This window comes from Macaca nemestrina, chromosome X, assembly GCF_043159975.1.
Source record: "Macaca nemestrina isolate mMacNem1 chromosome X, mMacNem.hap1, whole genome shotgun sequence".
Lineage (NCBI taxonomy): Eukaryota > Metazoa > Chordata > Mammalia > Primates > Cercopithecidae > Macaca > Macaca nemestrina.
This window is the reverse complement of record NC_092145.1, coordinates 43657250-43675318: the sequence shown is the minus strand read 5'-3', so window position 1 is coordinate 43675318 and position 18069 is coordinate 43657250. Positions and strand designations below refer to the sequence as shown.

The 18069-nt window shown below is 37.3% G+C and overlaps 1 protein-coding gene across 13 annotated transcripts in view; it reads left to right on the top strand.

Moving 5' to 3' along the window:
* LOC105490480 (ALG13 UDP-N-acetylglucosaminyltransferase subunit) overlaps window positions 1-18069 on the top strand; it is an 82604-nt gene that overhangs the window by 40901 nt on the left and 23634 nt on the right. For 11 of the 13 annotated variants that reach the window (XM_071088333.1, XM_071088332.1, XM_071088334.1 and 8 more), the window contains 13 exons: window positions 27-102; window positions 1057-1165; window positions 2270-2334; window positions 3276-3376; window positions 4404-4531; window positions 5971-6217; window positions 6494-6607; window positions 6773-6929; window positions 7336-7456; window positions 9604-9636; window positions 9734-9789; window positions 14294-14365; window positions 15913-16078. In XM_071088333.1, the coding sequence (XP_070944434.1) occupies window positions 27-102; window positions 1057-1165; window positions 2270-2334; window positions 3276-3376; window positions 4404-4531; window positions 5971-6217; window positions 6494-6607; window positions 6773-6929; window positions 7336-7456; window positions 9604-9636; window positions 9734-9789; window positions 14294-14365; window positions 15913-16078 (1445 nt within the window). The remainder of the gene's footprint in view (window positions 1-26; window positions 103-1056; window positions 1166-2269; window positions 2335-3275; window positions 3377-4403; window positions 4532-5970; window positions 6218-6493; window positions 6608-6772; window positions 6930-7335; window positions 7457-9603; window positions 9637-9733; window positions 9790-14293; window positions 14366-15912; window positions 16079-18069) is intronic. The other 2 variants (XM_011756168.3, XM_011756169.3) reach the window with 2 other exon arrangements.

The following is an 18069-nucleotide window of genomic DNA, read 5'->3' as shown; positions in this document are numbered from 1 at the left end:
TCTTTGCTCTAAATATTTTGAAATAGGATGGAAGAGTGGGGTGCCTGCTACAATGCTGAAAATATACCAGAGAGCTACAATAAAGGAACAGAAGAAACAAAGGTTTGATATTTTCTAAGGCAAAGAATTTTCATACTCATGACAAACTAGTTAAAGTCAGATAGTATATTCTAGTTATATGGGTTGAGGGAGGAGTTGGTCATTTTCCTTTGTGAAAGTCTTACCTATCTTTAAACTTAAAATGCATGCTTAATGTTCTTTGAATTCTTATTTTTACAGAATTTTAGATTTTTCAGAACAAACAACACTTCAGAAATTCCCGGAGCAATATGCTTTTAAGTTAAATATTACAAACCCAATATTTAGTTTGTAATCAGTCTTGTGACACTAAGGTTTTTTCCATTAAGGAATACAATGCCTATCTTTATTTTCTTCAAACTAGGTGATAATCATGGTTTAAAGTTAGAGAAACAGGAGACATTTCACCATCCATATAGGACTAAAATCAAATAGGCCTTCAGTTTGAGGCTAGCTAAATAAGTCAAATACTATTATAGCAATCTCTGTGTGTACCTGAGGTGCTTGTAATTTTGGAATAGTATTGAATATAGTGAAATTCTAGGAAAGCAGAAGAAAAATGGTAGTTCCTTTGGAAATTTTAACAGGATTTGACCAAAATGAAGTAAGCTTCAGATATTTCCAGGTATTGTAGAGTACAGAAATACTTGCACCTCCATGTCTATATCATAACACTTCCTGAATAGCTCTGAATTTTTAATCCTGGTTTGTGTTGCATTGGTTTATATGGGATGTGTCCTGAGTCATTGCCTCATTTAGACATTATTTCCCTTCTGCCGTCTAAAACCTTTTAGATTATTTGCATTTTGCTACTTTAGTCTCCTGATTTTTAAAATATATGGCAAAGTTTATTGTGCGATTTATTTCTTGTTTTAATAAAGAACAACTTTTTTTAAGAAGGAAGCAACTTAATTTTTCCTTCTTCATAGAAGGAAGACTAAGGATTGTGAGTTTCTAGCATGATTATTTTTGTTTTAGTCTCCAGAAAATCCATCAAAGATGCCCTTCCCCTATAAGGTGCTCAAAGCCCTGGATCCGGAAATCTATCGTAATGTAGAGTTTGATGTTTGGTTGGACAGCAGAAAAGGTAATGAAATATCAACAGAATACTTTTGAATCCTGACAACTTCAGGAGTATAATTTTGCAAATTATGGTGAACACCTCTTATAAGAAATACTGTTATAAAAAACAGCCTGATGCTTTTTATCTTTATATATGATTTAAATCCACAGGAGGGAACATAGCTTCAGATGTGGGAGGGATTTTTTAGAGTCTGATGTTTGCCTGGGACTTCAACTTTGCAAAGACTGTGTGGAGATAATTTTTAGATAGCTTTAAGAAACTTAGTGACTGAAAACAAGCTCATCTTAAAATCCAGGTGTTAAGACCACCTTCCTTGATAAATGAGTAGGTTAGGCCTGTGGGTCAAATCTGACACACCAGCAGTTTTTATGTGGTCTATGAGCTAAGAATGGTCTTTAATTCTTAAATGGCAGAAAAAGTTAAAAGAATAATATATTGTGACACATGAAAATTATATAATTCAAATTTCAGCATTCATAACATTTTACAGCAGAGTTTGAGTAGTTCTGAGAGTCTACTCAAGACTCTCAGAATGTATGGCCCAAGAAACTGAAAATACTTATTATCTGGCTCTTTACAGAAAAAGTTTACCAACCTTTGAAAACAGGTCATTGTTTCTCTCCTTATAACTAAAGTGATCAACCTAGGCCTTAAAGTTTTGCCTTCAAGATAAGCCTTTAGTATTTCACATTCAACTGCTTGAACCCTGGCAAACTTAGCTGTAGTTAACAATCTAGAATGAGGTTAAGACCTTGGGAAACACAGTAAGTTGTTAAAAAATATATAGGTTGATTTGAAGAAGCTGAATAGTGTTGCTTTCAAATTGTACCTCATTAGTGTTTGACTATCTCTGATTAGAAACTCCCAATTTCCACGTATTTGTTTTTTAAAGCACAAAATTATTCTGGCAGATCTCTTTAAATTAACTGCAGAAATAAGTCATCCAGAATGATAGGATGGCCCTTTGGCACTTTACCCCTATTTTCACTTATAGTGGTAGCATTGTCAACGGCACTACGGTAACATGGTAAAAGTAAATGAGGAAATTAAATGATATAGGAAAGGAACCAGTTTAGTTGAGCTTGAATCTTCATTTTCTTTTAATAGAACTTCAAAAATCTGATTACATGGAGTATGCTGGGAGACAGTACTATTTGGGAGACAAGTGTCAGGTTAGTTCCTTCTTCAAGAATCAGTAGTTTGTTTAAGAATGTGCTTGTAGTCATAATATGAGTTGAGCAAGACTTATTTACAAAGTACTAGAAACTTTTTTTATTTTTATTTTTAAAGAGATCGGGTCTAGCTCTGTTGCCTAGGCTGGAGTGTAGTGGTATGATCATGGCTCACTGCAGCCTCGAACTCCTGGGCTCAAGTGATCCTCCTTCCTCAGCCTCTCTAGTGGCTGGGAGTACAGGCACATACCACCATGCCTGGCTAAGTTTTTTAATTTTTCTTTTCTTTTTTTTTTTTTTTTTTTGAGACGGAGTCTTGCTCTGTCTCCCAGGCTCTGGAATGCAGTGGCATGATCTTGGCTCACTGCAAGCTCCGCCTCCCAGATTCATGCCTCAGCCTCCCAAGTAGCTGGGACTACAGGCGCCTGCCATCACGCCTGACAAATTTTTTGTATTTTTAGTAGAGATGGGGTTCCACCATGTTAGCCAGGATGGTCTTGTTCTCCTGACCTCGTGATCCACCCATCTTGGCCTCCCAAAGGGCTGGGATTACAGGCATGAGCCACCGTACCTGGCCTATTTTTATTTTCTTTTATAGAAAGAGGGTCTTACTGTGTTGCCCAGGCTGGTCTCATTCCTGGCCTCAAGCAATCCTCCCACCTTGGCCTCTCAATGTTGGGATTACAGGCATGAGCCACCACACCCAGCCAAAAAAAAAAAAAAATGTTTATTTAATGTCTGTGTTAAATTTTAATTACAAATTTAGTGATTAGATGTAAGGTTCTTTCAGTATGTGCTGCCTCCTTTGATCCAGACTGGCAGTGTTGATGTGAATTACTTTAAAAAGTAGACACTGAACTCCATTTGGGGAAAAGTGGTATTTTGTTTGGCGGTAGCCGTGTCTGTCACTAGTTTTGAGACTAGATGTATTCTCTTTTCAGGTTTGCTTGGAATCAGATGGAAGATATTATAATGCTCATATCCAGGAAGTTGGAAATGAGAACAATTCAGTAACAGTCTTCATTGAAGAATTGGCAGAAAAGTAGGAATATGATAATTTGTTGAATTACTGAAATCTTTGGTTCTTGGTTCCATTTTGTAATATTAAATTGAGAATTACCAGGATGCTAGTAAGAGAACCAGAATTGTATCTAGTGTTGGCCTAGGATGACTTACCTTGAATTATAAAAGCATGTGCTGAAGTATGAAATCTCAATATAGGTATTAGATATGTATAAAAGTTTTCAAATCTTAGACACTAACCTAGTTATTAGAAATATTAAGTACAACGGAATTCTAATACAAAACTGTTCACAGTAATTGCAAAGTTGGATTACTGAGCCTCTGCCAGTATGAAGATAAACTAATCTAGTCTTTCTCAAACTTTACCATGCACCAGAATTACCTGGAGGGCTTGTGAAAACACAAGATTAGTGAGCCCAGTCATTAAAGTTTCTGATTCAGTAAGTCTGAGGTGGGGTCCAAGAATTTTAATTTTGAACAAGTTTCCAGGTGATGGTAATGCTGCTGGTCCACTTTGAGAACCATTAAATGAGGCTATGCTGCCCTAACAACCAAAACATTTCAGCAGCTTAAAACAGTAAGGTCCTTTCTCCTTCATTTAGCATGTCCGTAGTGGGTCAGCAAATGGGATCTGGTTCAACAGAGATCCTGTTTTAACACGTGCATCCATGATTATGGGGAATAAAATGAGAACAAACCACTTGTCTGAATCTTAAAATGTCTCATACTTTATTAAGCAGAGTGGTTTACATTCCCAAGCCTCATGTTAATGGGGTGGGGAGATTTAATCCTCCAAGGAGGTGCAGCAAATATTTGTGAATTAATATGGTCTACCAGTCTTTCTTCTGAAATGTGATCGGTACTAGAAACAGCAGTGAAATTGCACAAACTACTCTTAGGTTTTCTAAATTAATAACAAACAAGGAAACTGGTGTCAACCAGGTTTTAATAGAATACACTTGAAATATAAGGGGTGGGCTACGTGTATTGAATGAGAGTTAAGTCTGTGTTGCAGTATCTTCATGGTGATACCTTTAACTGTTAAGGCATGTTGTTCCACTGGCTAACTTAAAACCAGTTACCCAAGTGATGCCTGTTCCTGCCTGGAATGCTATGCCCAGTCGGAAAGGAAGAGGTTATCAGAAAATGCCTGGGGGATATGTCCCAGAAATAGGTTTGTATGCTAAAGGTTGTTATTTTATTTTCCCCTTCATGTACCTGCTTTTACTTACCTACATTGTACTGTTTTTTAAAGATATGTCATATGTCTTGTTGTAGGGTAGGGTTTCTCAACTTTAGCACTACTGATAATGGAATGGATACTACTTCATTGTCGAGAGGCTGTCCTGTGCATTGTAGGGTGCTTCATAGCATCCCTGGCTTCTATCCACTAGAAACAAAAATGTTTTCAGACATTGCCAAATATTTCCTAGAGGAGGGAGAGGCAAAATTGTCCCTGGTTGAGAACCATGGTTCTTAAGGGACTTTGTATAAACTTGAGCACTCATATTTGAGGGCTAAAAAGAAAAAAATGATATTGTGGAGATGAGGAGTAGAATGATGGTTACCAGAGGCTCAGAAGGGTAGTGGGGGTGGGGGATAAAGAGGGATTAGTTAATGGGTACAAAACTAGGTAGTAGGATCAAGATGTAGTATTTGGTAGCATTATAGGGTGACTATAGTTAACAAATTGCATATTTCAAAACAACTAGAGGACTGGATTTGGAATGTTCCCAACATAAAGAAATGGTAAATGTTTGAGGTGATAGATATTCCAGTTACCTTGATTTAATCATTATACATTGTATGCTTGTATCAAAATACTTCATGTACCCCATAAATACATACTGTTCTACCCCTATAAAAATTAATTTTAAAAACTTAAGCTGACATGGATCTTAACCTGAGGGGGAAAAATATTTCTTAGAGAACTAGGAAAACACCTCATAGAAGCAGCCGGGGATATTAACAGGCATAATTTATTAGAGAATGGTAATGTATGTGATTGGATGACTCAGTGTTTTGGGGGCTTTTTGTTTGTTTGTTTTGTTTTTCTTGAGACAATCTCACTCTGTCGCCCAGGCTGGAGTGCAGTTGCGCAATCTTGGCTCATTGCAATCTCCACCTTCCGGGCTCAAGCAATTCTCCTGCCTCAGACTTCTGAGTAGCTGCGATTACAGGCACACACTACCACGCCTGGCTAATTTTTGCATTTTCAGTAGAGACGGGGTTTCACCATGTTGACTAGGCTGTCCTTGAACTCCTGACCTCAGGTGATCCACCCACCTCAGCTTTCCAAAGTGCTGGGATTACAGGCGTGAGCCACCGTGCCTGGCCATGGATGACTCAGTGTTTTGATGACCTATACTAACCTGCCCATACTAGGGATAGTGCCGAGATATACCTGTTGATACAGAAATTACCTGCTGGTTTTGTCCTTCCAAATAAAAGATTTAGTATATCCTTCAAAAACACAAAAATTCCCTCCCTATGTTTATTTGGTTTGTTCCTAGGGGAAGCATTGGAAAGTTTAAGGCAGTGTGGTGGTGACAGTACACTGGGCCTTTTGCTTTGATTATGAGCTTATTTGCTACTTCTTTGTTTGCCTGAAAGTTATATCAGAGATGGACATAAAGCAACAGAAGAAGATGTTCAAGAAAATTCGAGGAAAAGAAGTTTACATGACTATGGCTTATGGCAAGGGAGAACCCCTCCTCCCACCCAGGCTACAACACAGTATGCATTATGGGCATGATCCTCCAATGCACTACTCACAGACAGCTGGCAATGTTATGTCTAATGAACATTTTCATCCTCAACATCCATCTCCGAGACAAGGTCGGGGATATGGGATGCCCAGGTAAGACATTGACAGATTTGTATTTTCATGGTCTAGGGAAATATGAAGCAGTTGAAGAGATCCAAGAAGATAGAATGCCATCAAGATGAGGGTCTGTGTGACATACAGACTGTATTTCATTAATAATAGATAGGCCTAATGCCAATATTGCAGAGAGCAGAGCTCTTTCTATTTGAATGTTTTTAGAAAGACAGATTAGTTCTATTTAACTACAGAGACTGACTACTTAGATATTGGTGAATAGAGAGTTTTATTTTTCTTTCTCTTTATTCTTAGGAATTCATCTCGGTTTATAAACAGGCACAACATGCCGGGCCCTAAAGTTGATTTTTACCCAGGCCCAGGTAAAAGGTGCTGCCAGAGCTATGATAACTTCTCTTATAGATCTCGGTGAGTATTGTGTTGAAAGTCAGAGAAAATGGGTAAGTCTGAGTTCATTGCTGAACATTAGTGTTTTAAAAAGTGTCAACTTTGAGATATTTGAACTGTTATTTAGAAGTTAGGGACAAGTTATATTTCATCATTTTTACTTTTTTATTCTTTGAACCACTTAAGTTCATTTAGACGTAGTCACCGCCAGATGAGTTGTATGAACAAGGAGTCCCAGTATGGATTTGCCCCAGGGAATGGACAGATGCCCAGGGGCTTAGAAGAAACTATTACTTTTTATGAAGTTGAAGAAGGGGATGAGACTGCTTATCCAGCTTTACCTGTGAGTGGATCAGTGCTTTACTCAAAAAGCTGTTTACTTTTTTCATTTATTTTTTTGAAGTAAAGGCAATGTGGATAAATTTTAGATTTTGTACAAATAACCAAACAAAGCCTTTTCTGAAAATTGAAAATGAGAAAAGAGACATTTTCTCCCAGCTGTTCCTAGAAAAGGGAATAGAGGTAGGCTTAATCTTGCCTATAGAGTATGTGTTAATATTTTCTGTTTTCTTGATTGTGACTTCATATTTTTTGTATTCTAAACTGCATGGAAAACAATTACAGAATTCTCTTACAACAGAAGTTCACATTGTTAGGCTAGTTTTTAAACTGCCTTTTAAAACGTCCCTGTAGCTTTTTTTTCCTGACTATATAGTGAGAATTGCAGTATATGTGTCTCTTTGATACAGAATCATGGAGGTCCCTCTACAATGGTTCCTGCTACTTCAGGATACTGTGTTGGAAGGCGGGGACATAGCTCAGGCAAACAGACTTTGAATTTAGAGGAGGGCAATGGCCAGAGTGAAAATGGTGAGTCAATTACAGTTAAATATTTTTTAAAAGATTCTTGTGGCATTGGCACATCAGGACGGTGAAGTAGACCAATTTGGTTTTGGGGTCTCTCTCTGTTCCACTAGCTTAGTTTTGAAAGATTTATATAAGTTCTTAATGCTTGCTGGGTTTTTGAATATGTCCTGGTATTTCTCAGAAGAATAGACTTCTATTTCAGTAGGCTGCTACATTGTTATAACTTGTTTTCAGCTCTCTGCATAGGTCTTTAGTGAGTTTTTGACTTGGTGTCAGATACCAGTATGGAAAACATCTGTTCGTTATTAGTAAGGCACTATTACTATACTATACAATATATAACTATACAGCTATACAACTACAATATACAACTATACAAATACACAACTATATAGTTGTCCTCATCATTTGTATATGTTAGGCTTTTCGTGTAACTGGCTGTTATTTTTTAAGACTGCTATGAAGTAACTTCTTTGCCGAAATAAGTCTATTTGATCTATAAACATTACTCTTTATTGAACCCTGTGTGATATCCACTCTACTAAGTCATTATATTCATAATATAGTCCTTCATGTGTTCTTCTGAGGAATGTGCTGTCCCTATTTTACATATGAGGAAATTGAGATTCAGAGGGTAAATGACATGGCCACAGTCATATCCTTGGTAAATGGCAGAGATATAATTTTTTATAACTGTTTTATTGAGATATAATTTACATATCATACAATGAAGCTATTTAAAGAATACAATTCAGTGGGTTTTTTATTTAGAGTTGCATACCATCAGCACAATTAATATTAGGACATTTTTATCACCACAGTAGTGAAATCCTGTGCCCATTAGGAGCCATTCCCGATTTGCCCCAACCCCCATAACCGTCAGTCTGTTTTCTGTCTCTATGGATTTGCCTCTGCTGGACATTTTATATAATTGGAATCATATATACACACATACCCTTAACAGTTTTTATATTGACTCCTACCATGGAATGTGTTTGTTTTTACCTTGTTCCTTTTAAAAGATACTGTAAATGCCTATTGAAACAATTGTGGAGCATTGAATGGCTTAAGGAGGTGTCAGGCATTCCCAATGACTTAACTTATGAATAAGTTTCTTATTTTCTTGTGGTACTTTTTTTTTCTGCTAGTATAGAAAAAAAGTAGATATTTTTAGGAATTTAATGAGTGAAAAAATCTAGTACAAGAATGATCTGTGAAAACTTTGTACATGTGTGCATGCGTGTGCTTAAGGACATTTACTGTCTGCTCTCTTATTTAGATGACCCTTTTGTCTTTTAGCTCTATGGGTGGTGTGGCATATTTGAGATAACCAAATCTTTGCTCCCACCTTAAATCTGGAGGAGTTTCATGCATGTGTGTTTGATAAGTGGTGTGTTTAATAATCAAATTTAGTTTAGAACTGCCAGATTATATTTGGTGGAAAACCATCTGGTTGAATATTGACTTTCTCTGCATTTCGATGGTACAGAAATCTTAAAAGTAGTTCAGTCTACTGAGCCATCCTTTGAGGACACACTGATTTTACATGTATTACTTACATGAAACAGATTGAAAAACAGATGAGGCATAACATATTCCCTTAATGTCCACCTAAGGAAACAGTAGATTATACTCATACTTTATAGTCACCATTGAGTATTTAGTATATGTAAAGCACTATGCTAAGTTACTTTTACTTCCATTAACCATCCTCAAAAGGCCTATGAGCTAGGTACTGTTACTCCATTTTACAGTGAAGAATTGAGGCACAGAGATTAAGTAAGTTACCTAAAGTAGTGTAGTTAATCAGAATTCAAATCTAGGCAGTCCTCACTTCAGAGCCTATGTGCTTAATCACCACACTGTAGCCTCACTGGAAAAGTTGGACACAACTGAGTTTTCACCTCTGCCTGACCTCTAAGAGCTAAGTGGATTTTCGGAGGAGAAATTTGTACAGCGTACAGCTAATCTCTGGCTTCAATATCTGTTGACTAGTGTGAAAGCTCATATCACTTTCCAGGATGTATGCATTTTAGTTTTGAACATATAACCATAAAACTGGTGGAAAAAGCAAGTGCTGGCCATTTGGCTCTGCTGAGCTAAAAAGGCCTATATAAACACATTTCTTCTGTCTTGTCTTTTTTCCCCAGGGGGATATCATGAAGAATATCTTTATCGTGCAGGTCAGTAAGATCTAGAAGTGATCTGGCATTCATCATTGTTTATAGAATTTCAAGCTATAAAATAATGCTCATTTTTTACTTTGGCTATATTCTCTAGAGCCAGACTATGAAACTTCAGGTGTTTATAGCACAACTGCATCTACAGCAAACTTGGTAGGTATTTAATAATAGCAAAGAGTTATAGCACCTACTATGTACTGGGGCACTGTTAAGAGCTATACATATAAATGTATTTAAATCAGAACAACCCTGTGAGGCTTAGTATCATTCTCATTTTGAGGATGAAGAAATTGAGACAGAAATTAACTCGTTTTCTGGAACTAATATATTTAGAGATATTCTAGAGATATTCTAACATAGGCAGTAATGATCTTTTAGAAGGTTTTATGTTTTTTTATTATAATGGATCATACATCTCAATATAACAAAAGTTTGCTTCTCCTTTATGCTACATGTCTAGTAGAGGTCTATAGAAGGGCTTGCTCAGGTACTCAGGCTGATGGAAATTCATCCACGATTACCAAGGCAGGAAATAAAATTTGGTAACTGGTGCACTGGCTCTTACAACTTCCACCAGAGGTGATACATGTCACCTTCTTTTCCATTTCGCTGGCCAGAGCAGGTCCCACTGAAGAGTCTAACTTCTTTGTGCCTGGAAGGCAAAAAGAAACATTTTAGCAGAACTAAGAACTGTATCATTCAACTTGCCTTCCCTCTCATAGGCAGAATACTTGTTTCTATGTCAAAGGAGGCATCCTAAAAGGTCCCATTCAGTGTAATCAAACTCAAAGCCTAGAGTTTCTGAGCTATGTGTAGTACTTGTTATATTGGGTCCAGATGTAGCTTCTTGTGATCTTGAGACCTAAAACCAAAAATATGGAGGTTTTTTATTTTTCCCCCCTCCCTCCCCAGTTTACAGTGCTGAAGCAGGGACTGAAATTTCTATTCAGAAAGGGAGAAAATGGGGAATAAAAAAACAGTTACTGGCCTGTAGCAATTCTGAGAACTTCATGGGCAGACGTTGTAAGGGCACCCAACGTACTCATGAGACTCTTCCCTGGAGGATCTCTTGTTTATTTTCTGGGGCTCTTGGTTACTCCCAAGGCCCATCCTTCCTGGCAATATTTGGAGTAGGCATTGGAGAATAATCTTTCCTTGGCAACAGAGCAACTTTCTAAGCTTGCTACTTATAGAAGATTGGAGGCGCAAGGGTGGTTTTATCTCAGTTGAATGGTTTTAGTTCTGACTCGTGATTTCTTTGACTGTAAGATTAATTTATTCTGCTTCTGTTTGATTTCTTTTGGTTTCATGTACCAATAGCCATACTACAATTTTTTCTATAGATATCCTACTAAGATTTGCTATAATTCTTTGTGGTTTTATCCTTATTTCTGTCTATTTGATTGCAAGTGGCTTGAGTTCATCAGGCATTGATGGAAGAGCCATGCCTTTTGGACATTTTTCTACAAGCCATTTTGTTGAAGTGCAAGGACTTACTAGGTGTTACATCCTTAGTTGAACTCAACTTTGAGACATCTTAATGCACTCAGGTTTTAACCAAAGAGTTGATTCTTGCTGTGAGGTCAAGTTTTCACTGTTTGTCGTCATTGAAACCATTCGTCAATACTACATTTTATAGTTTAGGGCTGAAACAGTTATTCCTTCAACCCTGTGAGTCCCTGTATTCAAGGAATCTATTCCCTTTCATTCCTGCCTGCAAACTACTAATTCTATCCTACACACACCTGTCTTAAAATAACTTGCTTTAAACCATGCCAACAGTAATCAAAGCACAATACTAACATCCAGTCTTCTAAATTGCTTACCCTGAGAGCTGCATGTTCATAATCTCCTTCTTAATTAGGATTTTGTTATAGCTGTACCCTACTTCTAGTTACCAATTTCTGTTTTAGTCAAGCTAGGTTATGCTACAGTAACAACCCCCAAAGTCTCAGTGACTTAACTCAGGAAAAGTTGTTCATGCTAATGTTATATAGTTCAATGCGAGTTGGCAGCAGGCTGCCAGACTGTGACTGTTCTTCATAGTCACTCAGGGACCCAGGCTGATGGGCACATGCCATCATGATCATCACAGCAGGGCAAAAGATACAGAAGTTGAACACTGACTCCTAACGGTTCTGTTCATATTTTATTGACCAAGTAACATGGTCATTCTTGACTTTGGATGGAGCTGGGAAGGGCAATCCTACCGTCTATTCAGGAGAACTGGAATATTTATGAAGAACTTGAATAACTACCTTAAATTCTCTAATTATGACTAATTTTAACTGTGGCAGCTTCGTGTACTAATTTTTTGTTTTTACTGTTTAGACAATATACCTTAGGAAGGAGAAGAAAACTCTGATACGTAATTCTCTTTCTGTTTTTTCTCCTTCCTTTACTTTGCTCCTTCCAGAGAAAGTTTTTTTCCCCATTTCCTGCCACCATTACTATTCTCATATCGTGTGCTTTTGATATCACCTTTTGAAGTAGCCATCCAAGTGAAAAGGCAAGTAAGAATCTTACCATGAGGGATGATAATACTTTTTTTTCTGTTCCTTCAATTTCACTTGTCACATGTTCCTTTTTGTTCTGAATTTAAACAACTCCAGTAGCTTTCAATTTCTTCATATGTTCCAAGCCCCCTGCCCCCATCACCAAATCCATAGCAAATTTCTGTTGTTGCTAAAATAAAGGATAAATGTCTTCAGAATTATCAGCATACATTTAAAAAAAAAACCTCGTTTTTAATTTTTAATTTCAATAGGTTTTTTGGAGAACAGGTGGTGGTTGGTTACAATGACTAAATTCTTTAGTGGTGAATTCTGAGATTTCAGCGCACCCATCACTTGAGCAGTGTACCACTGTACCCAATGTATAGTCTTTTATCCCTCACCCACTTCCCACCATTTCCCCCAAGTCCCCAAAGTCCATTGTATCATTCTTATGCCTTTGTGTCCTCATAGCTTACCTTCCATTTATGAGTGAGAACATATAGTGTTTGGTTTTCCATTCCTGAGTTACTTCACTTAGAATAATGGTCTTTAATTCCATTTAGTTGGTTCAAATGCCATTATTTTGTTTCTTTGTATGGCTGAGTAGTATTCCATGGTATATATACACCACATTTTCGTTATTCACTTGTTGGTTGATGGACATTTGGGCTGGTTCCATATTCTTGCAATTAAAATTGTGCTGCTATAAACATATATGTACTAGTATCTTTTTTGCGTAATGACTTATTTTCCTCTGGGTACATACCCAGGAGTGGGATTGCTGGATCAAATGGTAGTTCTGCTTTTAGTTCTTTAAGGAATCTCTACACTGTTTTCCATAGTGGAAAATAGTGTACACGGTTGTGCTAGTTTACATGCCCACCAACAGTATAAAAACGTTCCCTTTTCACCACATCCATGCCAACATCTATTTTTTGATATTTTTTATTATGGCCATTCTTGCAGGAGTGAGGCGGTATCACATAATGGTTCTTATTTGCATTTCCGTGATAATTAGTGATGTTGAACACTTTTTCATATGTTTGTTGACCATTTGTGTATCTTTTGAGAATTGTCTATTTATGTCCTTAGCTCACTTTTTGATGGGATTGTGTTTTTCTTGCTGATTTGAGTTTCTTGTAGATTCTTGATATTAGTCCTTTGTCGAATGTATAGATTGCTAGATTGCGAAGATTTTCTGCCACTCTGTGGGTTGTCTGTCTGTTTACTCTGCTGGTTATTTCTTTTTGCTGTGCAGAAGCTTTTTTGCTTAATTAAGTCCCATCTATTTATCTTTGTTTTTGTCCAACGCAGGGCTCTTTGAATAAAGATTTCCAGGCACAGCCTTCTAAGAACTCATGAACATTTATTTATACTTCTTATTTCCATGTCTAACACTCAAATAAATGTTTCTGTAGAAGCATTTGGTATTCACTTGGGAACTTCTGAGCCAGGGCAAATGTTTGCTTTTTGGCAGGGGCTTTGGCTATACTTGAACACAGACTTTGGAATTGTCCATGTTAAGTGGGGCTCACCTTTTCACAGTAAGGTACTTCTCATTGTTTCCTGTGATTTCCTTTCCCTGTTCTGTCTGTGCTCTTACTAATGTAACCAATCTCTGCTGCTAGAGTTCTTGCTGCCATGACAGTCTATCATTCATGTGTCCAAGCCATTCAAAATCATTTTTACTTTTAGAAAGACAGGGTCTTAAGCCAGAGGAGAATGATATTTGAATCTTACAGTATCTGTTAAATCCCACTTAGATAAAATGCAGCTGAATAACCAGTTTACCCTTGTACCAAGCTACATAGTCAGATAGAATGCCTTTTTTTTTTTTTTTTTTTTTTTAAGCAAAACTATTGTTGGTCCTATGGTACTTGAAGCTTTTAAGGTAAAGATCACTGAAAAGGTGTTTAGATTTCAATCATCAGTTACATTTTAGTATCTACATCAGGACTTGAGTTAGATGTGCTGAGGATTTCTGTAGATACGTAACAAAACAGTCACCTACATCACGTTTTAGAGTGACAACTTTTAGAGCTTTGTCTTAGGAGTCACTTCCAAATTTGAATTATTTCAGGACTGAACACTTTCATATAGTTGGAACAAAGTTATTGATGTGGTTTTTTTTTTATGTAACTATATTTTTGTATTCATTAAAGTCTCTTCAGGACAGAAAATCATGTTCTATGTCTCCTCAGGACACAGTTACCTCGTACAACTACCCCCAGAAGGTAATCTTCATAGTGTTATTAAGCAGTTACAATGGCCTGAACAGAGAAAAATGAATTTTCTCTTTTCATTTACCTTCATCATACTTCAAAGCAACTGCTTTCGTTCCTTTAGGTATTATTGTACCTTCTGGTGTCTGACACAGTGATTAGTAAATTAATTCAACAAATTATTGAGCATCTACTGTGTTCCAGACACTGTTCTATGTGCTGGCTTTAGATTACTCATAGTTTACTGTGAACCTTTTTTATATAAAGAGTGAGTTAATCTAAATTACCTGTCAATTCTGTCTCATTAACTGAAACTTAATTTTAAAGCTTTCCTGTAGAATCGAGAGTCAGCATTATAAAAAGGTAGCTGAAACCATAGGAGTAAACAAGATCATCCTGGGCAAAGGAAGAGGTTGAGAAGAGTATCTGGAACAGAGCCCATGAATTATCAAATTTTAGAAAATGGGCAGAGAAGGAACATCCAAGGAGGGAGGAAAAGCAGGAGAGAGGAATATTATGGAAGCCCTAGGAAGAGAATGTTTCAAGGAGCAGCCAGGTGTCAGTTGCTGCCAAGAGGTCAAGCAACATAAGGCTTAACAAAAGTCTATTAAGATCTGTTGCCATAGAGACCACTAGTGACTTTGAATACAGTTTCAGAGAACCAGTGTGGGTAGCAGCCACACTGTGGTTGGGTGGTAAGAAAATGGAGACTCCCAGTGAGGACAGTATGTTCAAGAGGCTTCTGTTACCATTTATTGAATATCTTTCTGTGCACAGCCCTGTACTGGGTGCTGTGGAAAAATAGTTTATTCTGTTAAGGAGCTGTGGCCTAAGCAGAAAAAAAAATACAGTCTTACAATGTTATAAAAAATGCAAGGCACCTTTTCTCTTTAAAAAAGAAAAAAGTGTAGGCCAGATGCAGTGGCTCATGCCTGTAATCCCAGCACTTTGGGATGCTAAGGCAGGCAGATTGTTGGAGCCCAGGGGTTAAACACCAGCCTTAGCAACATGACAAAACCATCTCTACTAAAAATATAAAAAATTAGCTGCGTGTGGTGGTGCGTGACTGTAGTCCTAAGCTACTCGGGAGGCTGAGGTGGGAGAATCACTTGAGCCTGGAAAGTTGAGGCTACAGTGAATGAAATCATGCTACTGCACTCCAGCCTGGGCGATGGGAGTGAGACACTGTCTCAAAAAATATATATATGTTACAAATCTTTGGAATAATATGCAGGAAGCCCAGAGGTTAACTGGGGAGCAGGCAACTAGGCAGACGGAGGACAGGGCTTGGAGGAAAACTTTCCGTTGTATACGATTTAATACTTGATTTTCAAATCATATTAGTGTATTACCTTTTAAGGAATAAATGAATTAAAAAATCAAAGCTCTCAAGTGACCTAAGATCTTCTGAAAGAAATAACCTTCCTATATAAGGTTTACATAAAGATTGATTTTCAGTGTTTTAGTTGTCTAATTACTGTTTTCTGAAGTTTAGGTTCAGATAATCTACTGTTTGAGAAACCAAACTTAGAGTTTTGAACTTTCTTCCACATTTACAGGTGATGGGAAATATTGCAGCAGTTGCAGCTTCCTGTGCCAATAACGTTCCAGCTCCAGTCTTATCTAATGGTGCAGCAGCTAATCAAGCTGTTAGTACTACTTCAGTTTCCTCACAGAATGCTATACAGCCTCTATTTGTATCTCCACCTACACACGGCAGGCCAGGTAGGTTATTAGCGGATGCTTACTTTGGAAGCCTCTTTTCCTATTCATGAACATGCACATCCAGCTATTCTGGTTATCAGATACCATTACTTTAATTTCCAGAATTAAATTTATTTAACCTACTTAATAAATTATGTTCTGCCATTGAACATAATCTCAAATCCATGAGATTTGAGAGTCAGGGATTCAAGTTTATTGCAAATTTCGTGCAGGTAAGATTTTATACCTTTCATTTTGCTACCTGCTGAATTAGGGGACTTGTACTAGTTTCTCAAACCTTGAGTTAAGTTTTATCGTATAAGAGTTAAGATAATGATGTTTCTCACCTTATAGCAAACTTTTCAGGAATTCTATAAAATACATTCCTTTGTAATGAATAATTGTCCTGTAAATATCATAATAAAAGATACAGGCTCTGGAATTTAAAAGATCTGGGTTAGAATTGTGGTTTTACAACTTATTGTACAATTTTGTACAAATTGTTGAAGCTTTTTATCTGTGACTTGGGGGTACTGATAGTACCAATTTATGAAGTGGTTGTGGATTTTCAGTGAGTTAATAAAATTTTAAGTTATCAGCAGACTTTTAGGAAGGTGGTGGCAACAACAGCATTAGCTTTTCTGAGTCTCAGAATAAAAATGGAAATAGTGAAGTCAAAACCCATGACACCTACAAAAAACTAGGTGACGAGGTATCCCCATGAACCCCAGGATTTAAGCAGGTAGGGACAAACCACCAGTCACAAGACCTGCGTGCTATCAGGGTCTGTGAGGGAGCAGACCTCTTCTTACATAGAAGCATTGAGGATGTTGTCTTATGTACCTGAGAATTCCAGTGAATAAGAAGTTACTGGAAAGTGGGGCCGACAATTTGGAAGCAGCAGCCAAAACTGGGAAGGGATTTGGTTTCTCTAATACTGGATGAGTGCATGTGGCACATAGTAGAAGGACTTAAAGGGCTTAAAACAATTTAACCTCTAACTCTTCAAAATTGACCTGCCAGAGCTCCCTTTTAGGATAGTATTCCTCTCTGGGAAGAAACTGCTAAAGAATGGAATCTGAATCGATCAGGATAGAGAAAAGAGCAGGTCAGGGAAAAGAACAAAAGAAAAAGATTAAGGTCAAATGCTACACGAATATATCTTAAGGAATAAAAAGCAGAATGTCCCTACAGACAATGAAAACATGTTAGAAGTGAAACACTAAACAGAACTAAACAAACTAAAACTGTGACAAACTAGTTCAAAATGAGCTACAGATTTTAATAATACAAAACATTAAGGAATAACATAAATCAGAATTAGAAAAACTTACCCGAGGTAATAGAACTCAGGAAAGAATTATAAATGGGAGAAGGTCGTTTTAGTAATGGAAACTAAACTATAATGAGCTTGAGCAAATTCAGGTTGAGTATTCTTTATTCAAAATGCTTGGGACTAGAAGTGTTTTGGACTTAGGATTCTTTTAGATTTGAAAATATTTGCAATATACTTGTTGAGCATCCCTAATCTGAATTTCCAAAATTCTCCAATGAGCATTTCCTTTGAGCACTATGTAGGCACTCAAAAAGTTTTGGAATTTGGAGCAGTTTGAATTTCAGATTTTCAAATTAGGGATACCCACACTGTATGTACAGCAGATAATGCTTTAAGAGAAATGAGTGCTGTAGGCTTTAATTTTTTTTTTTTTCGAGACGGGGTATTGCTCTGTCACCAAGGGTAGAGTGCAGTGGCATGATCATGGCTCACTGCAGCCTGGATCTTCAGGGTTCAAGCAATCCTGCTGCCTCAGCCTCCTAGTACCTAGGACTATAGGCACACTCCACCAAACTTGGCTAATTACTGTGTTTTTGTAGAGACGGGGTCTTGCCATGTTGCCCAAGCTGGTCTTGAACTCCTAGGCTTAAGTGATCCACTCACCTCAACCTCCCAAAGTGCTGGGATTATAGGCATGAGCCACCACACCCGGCCGTAAACCTTTTTTTTTTTTTTT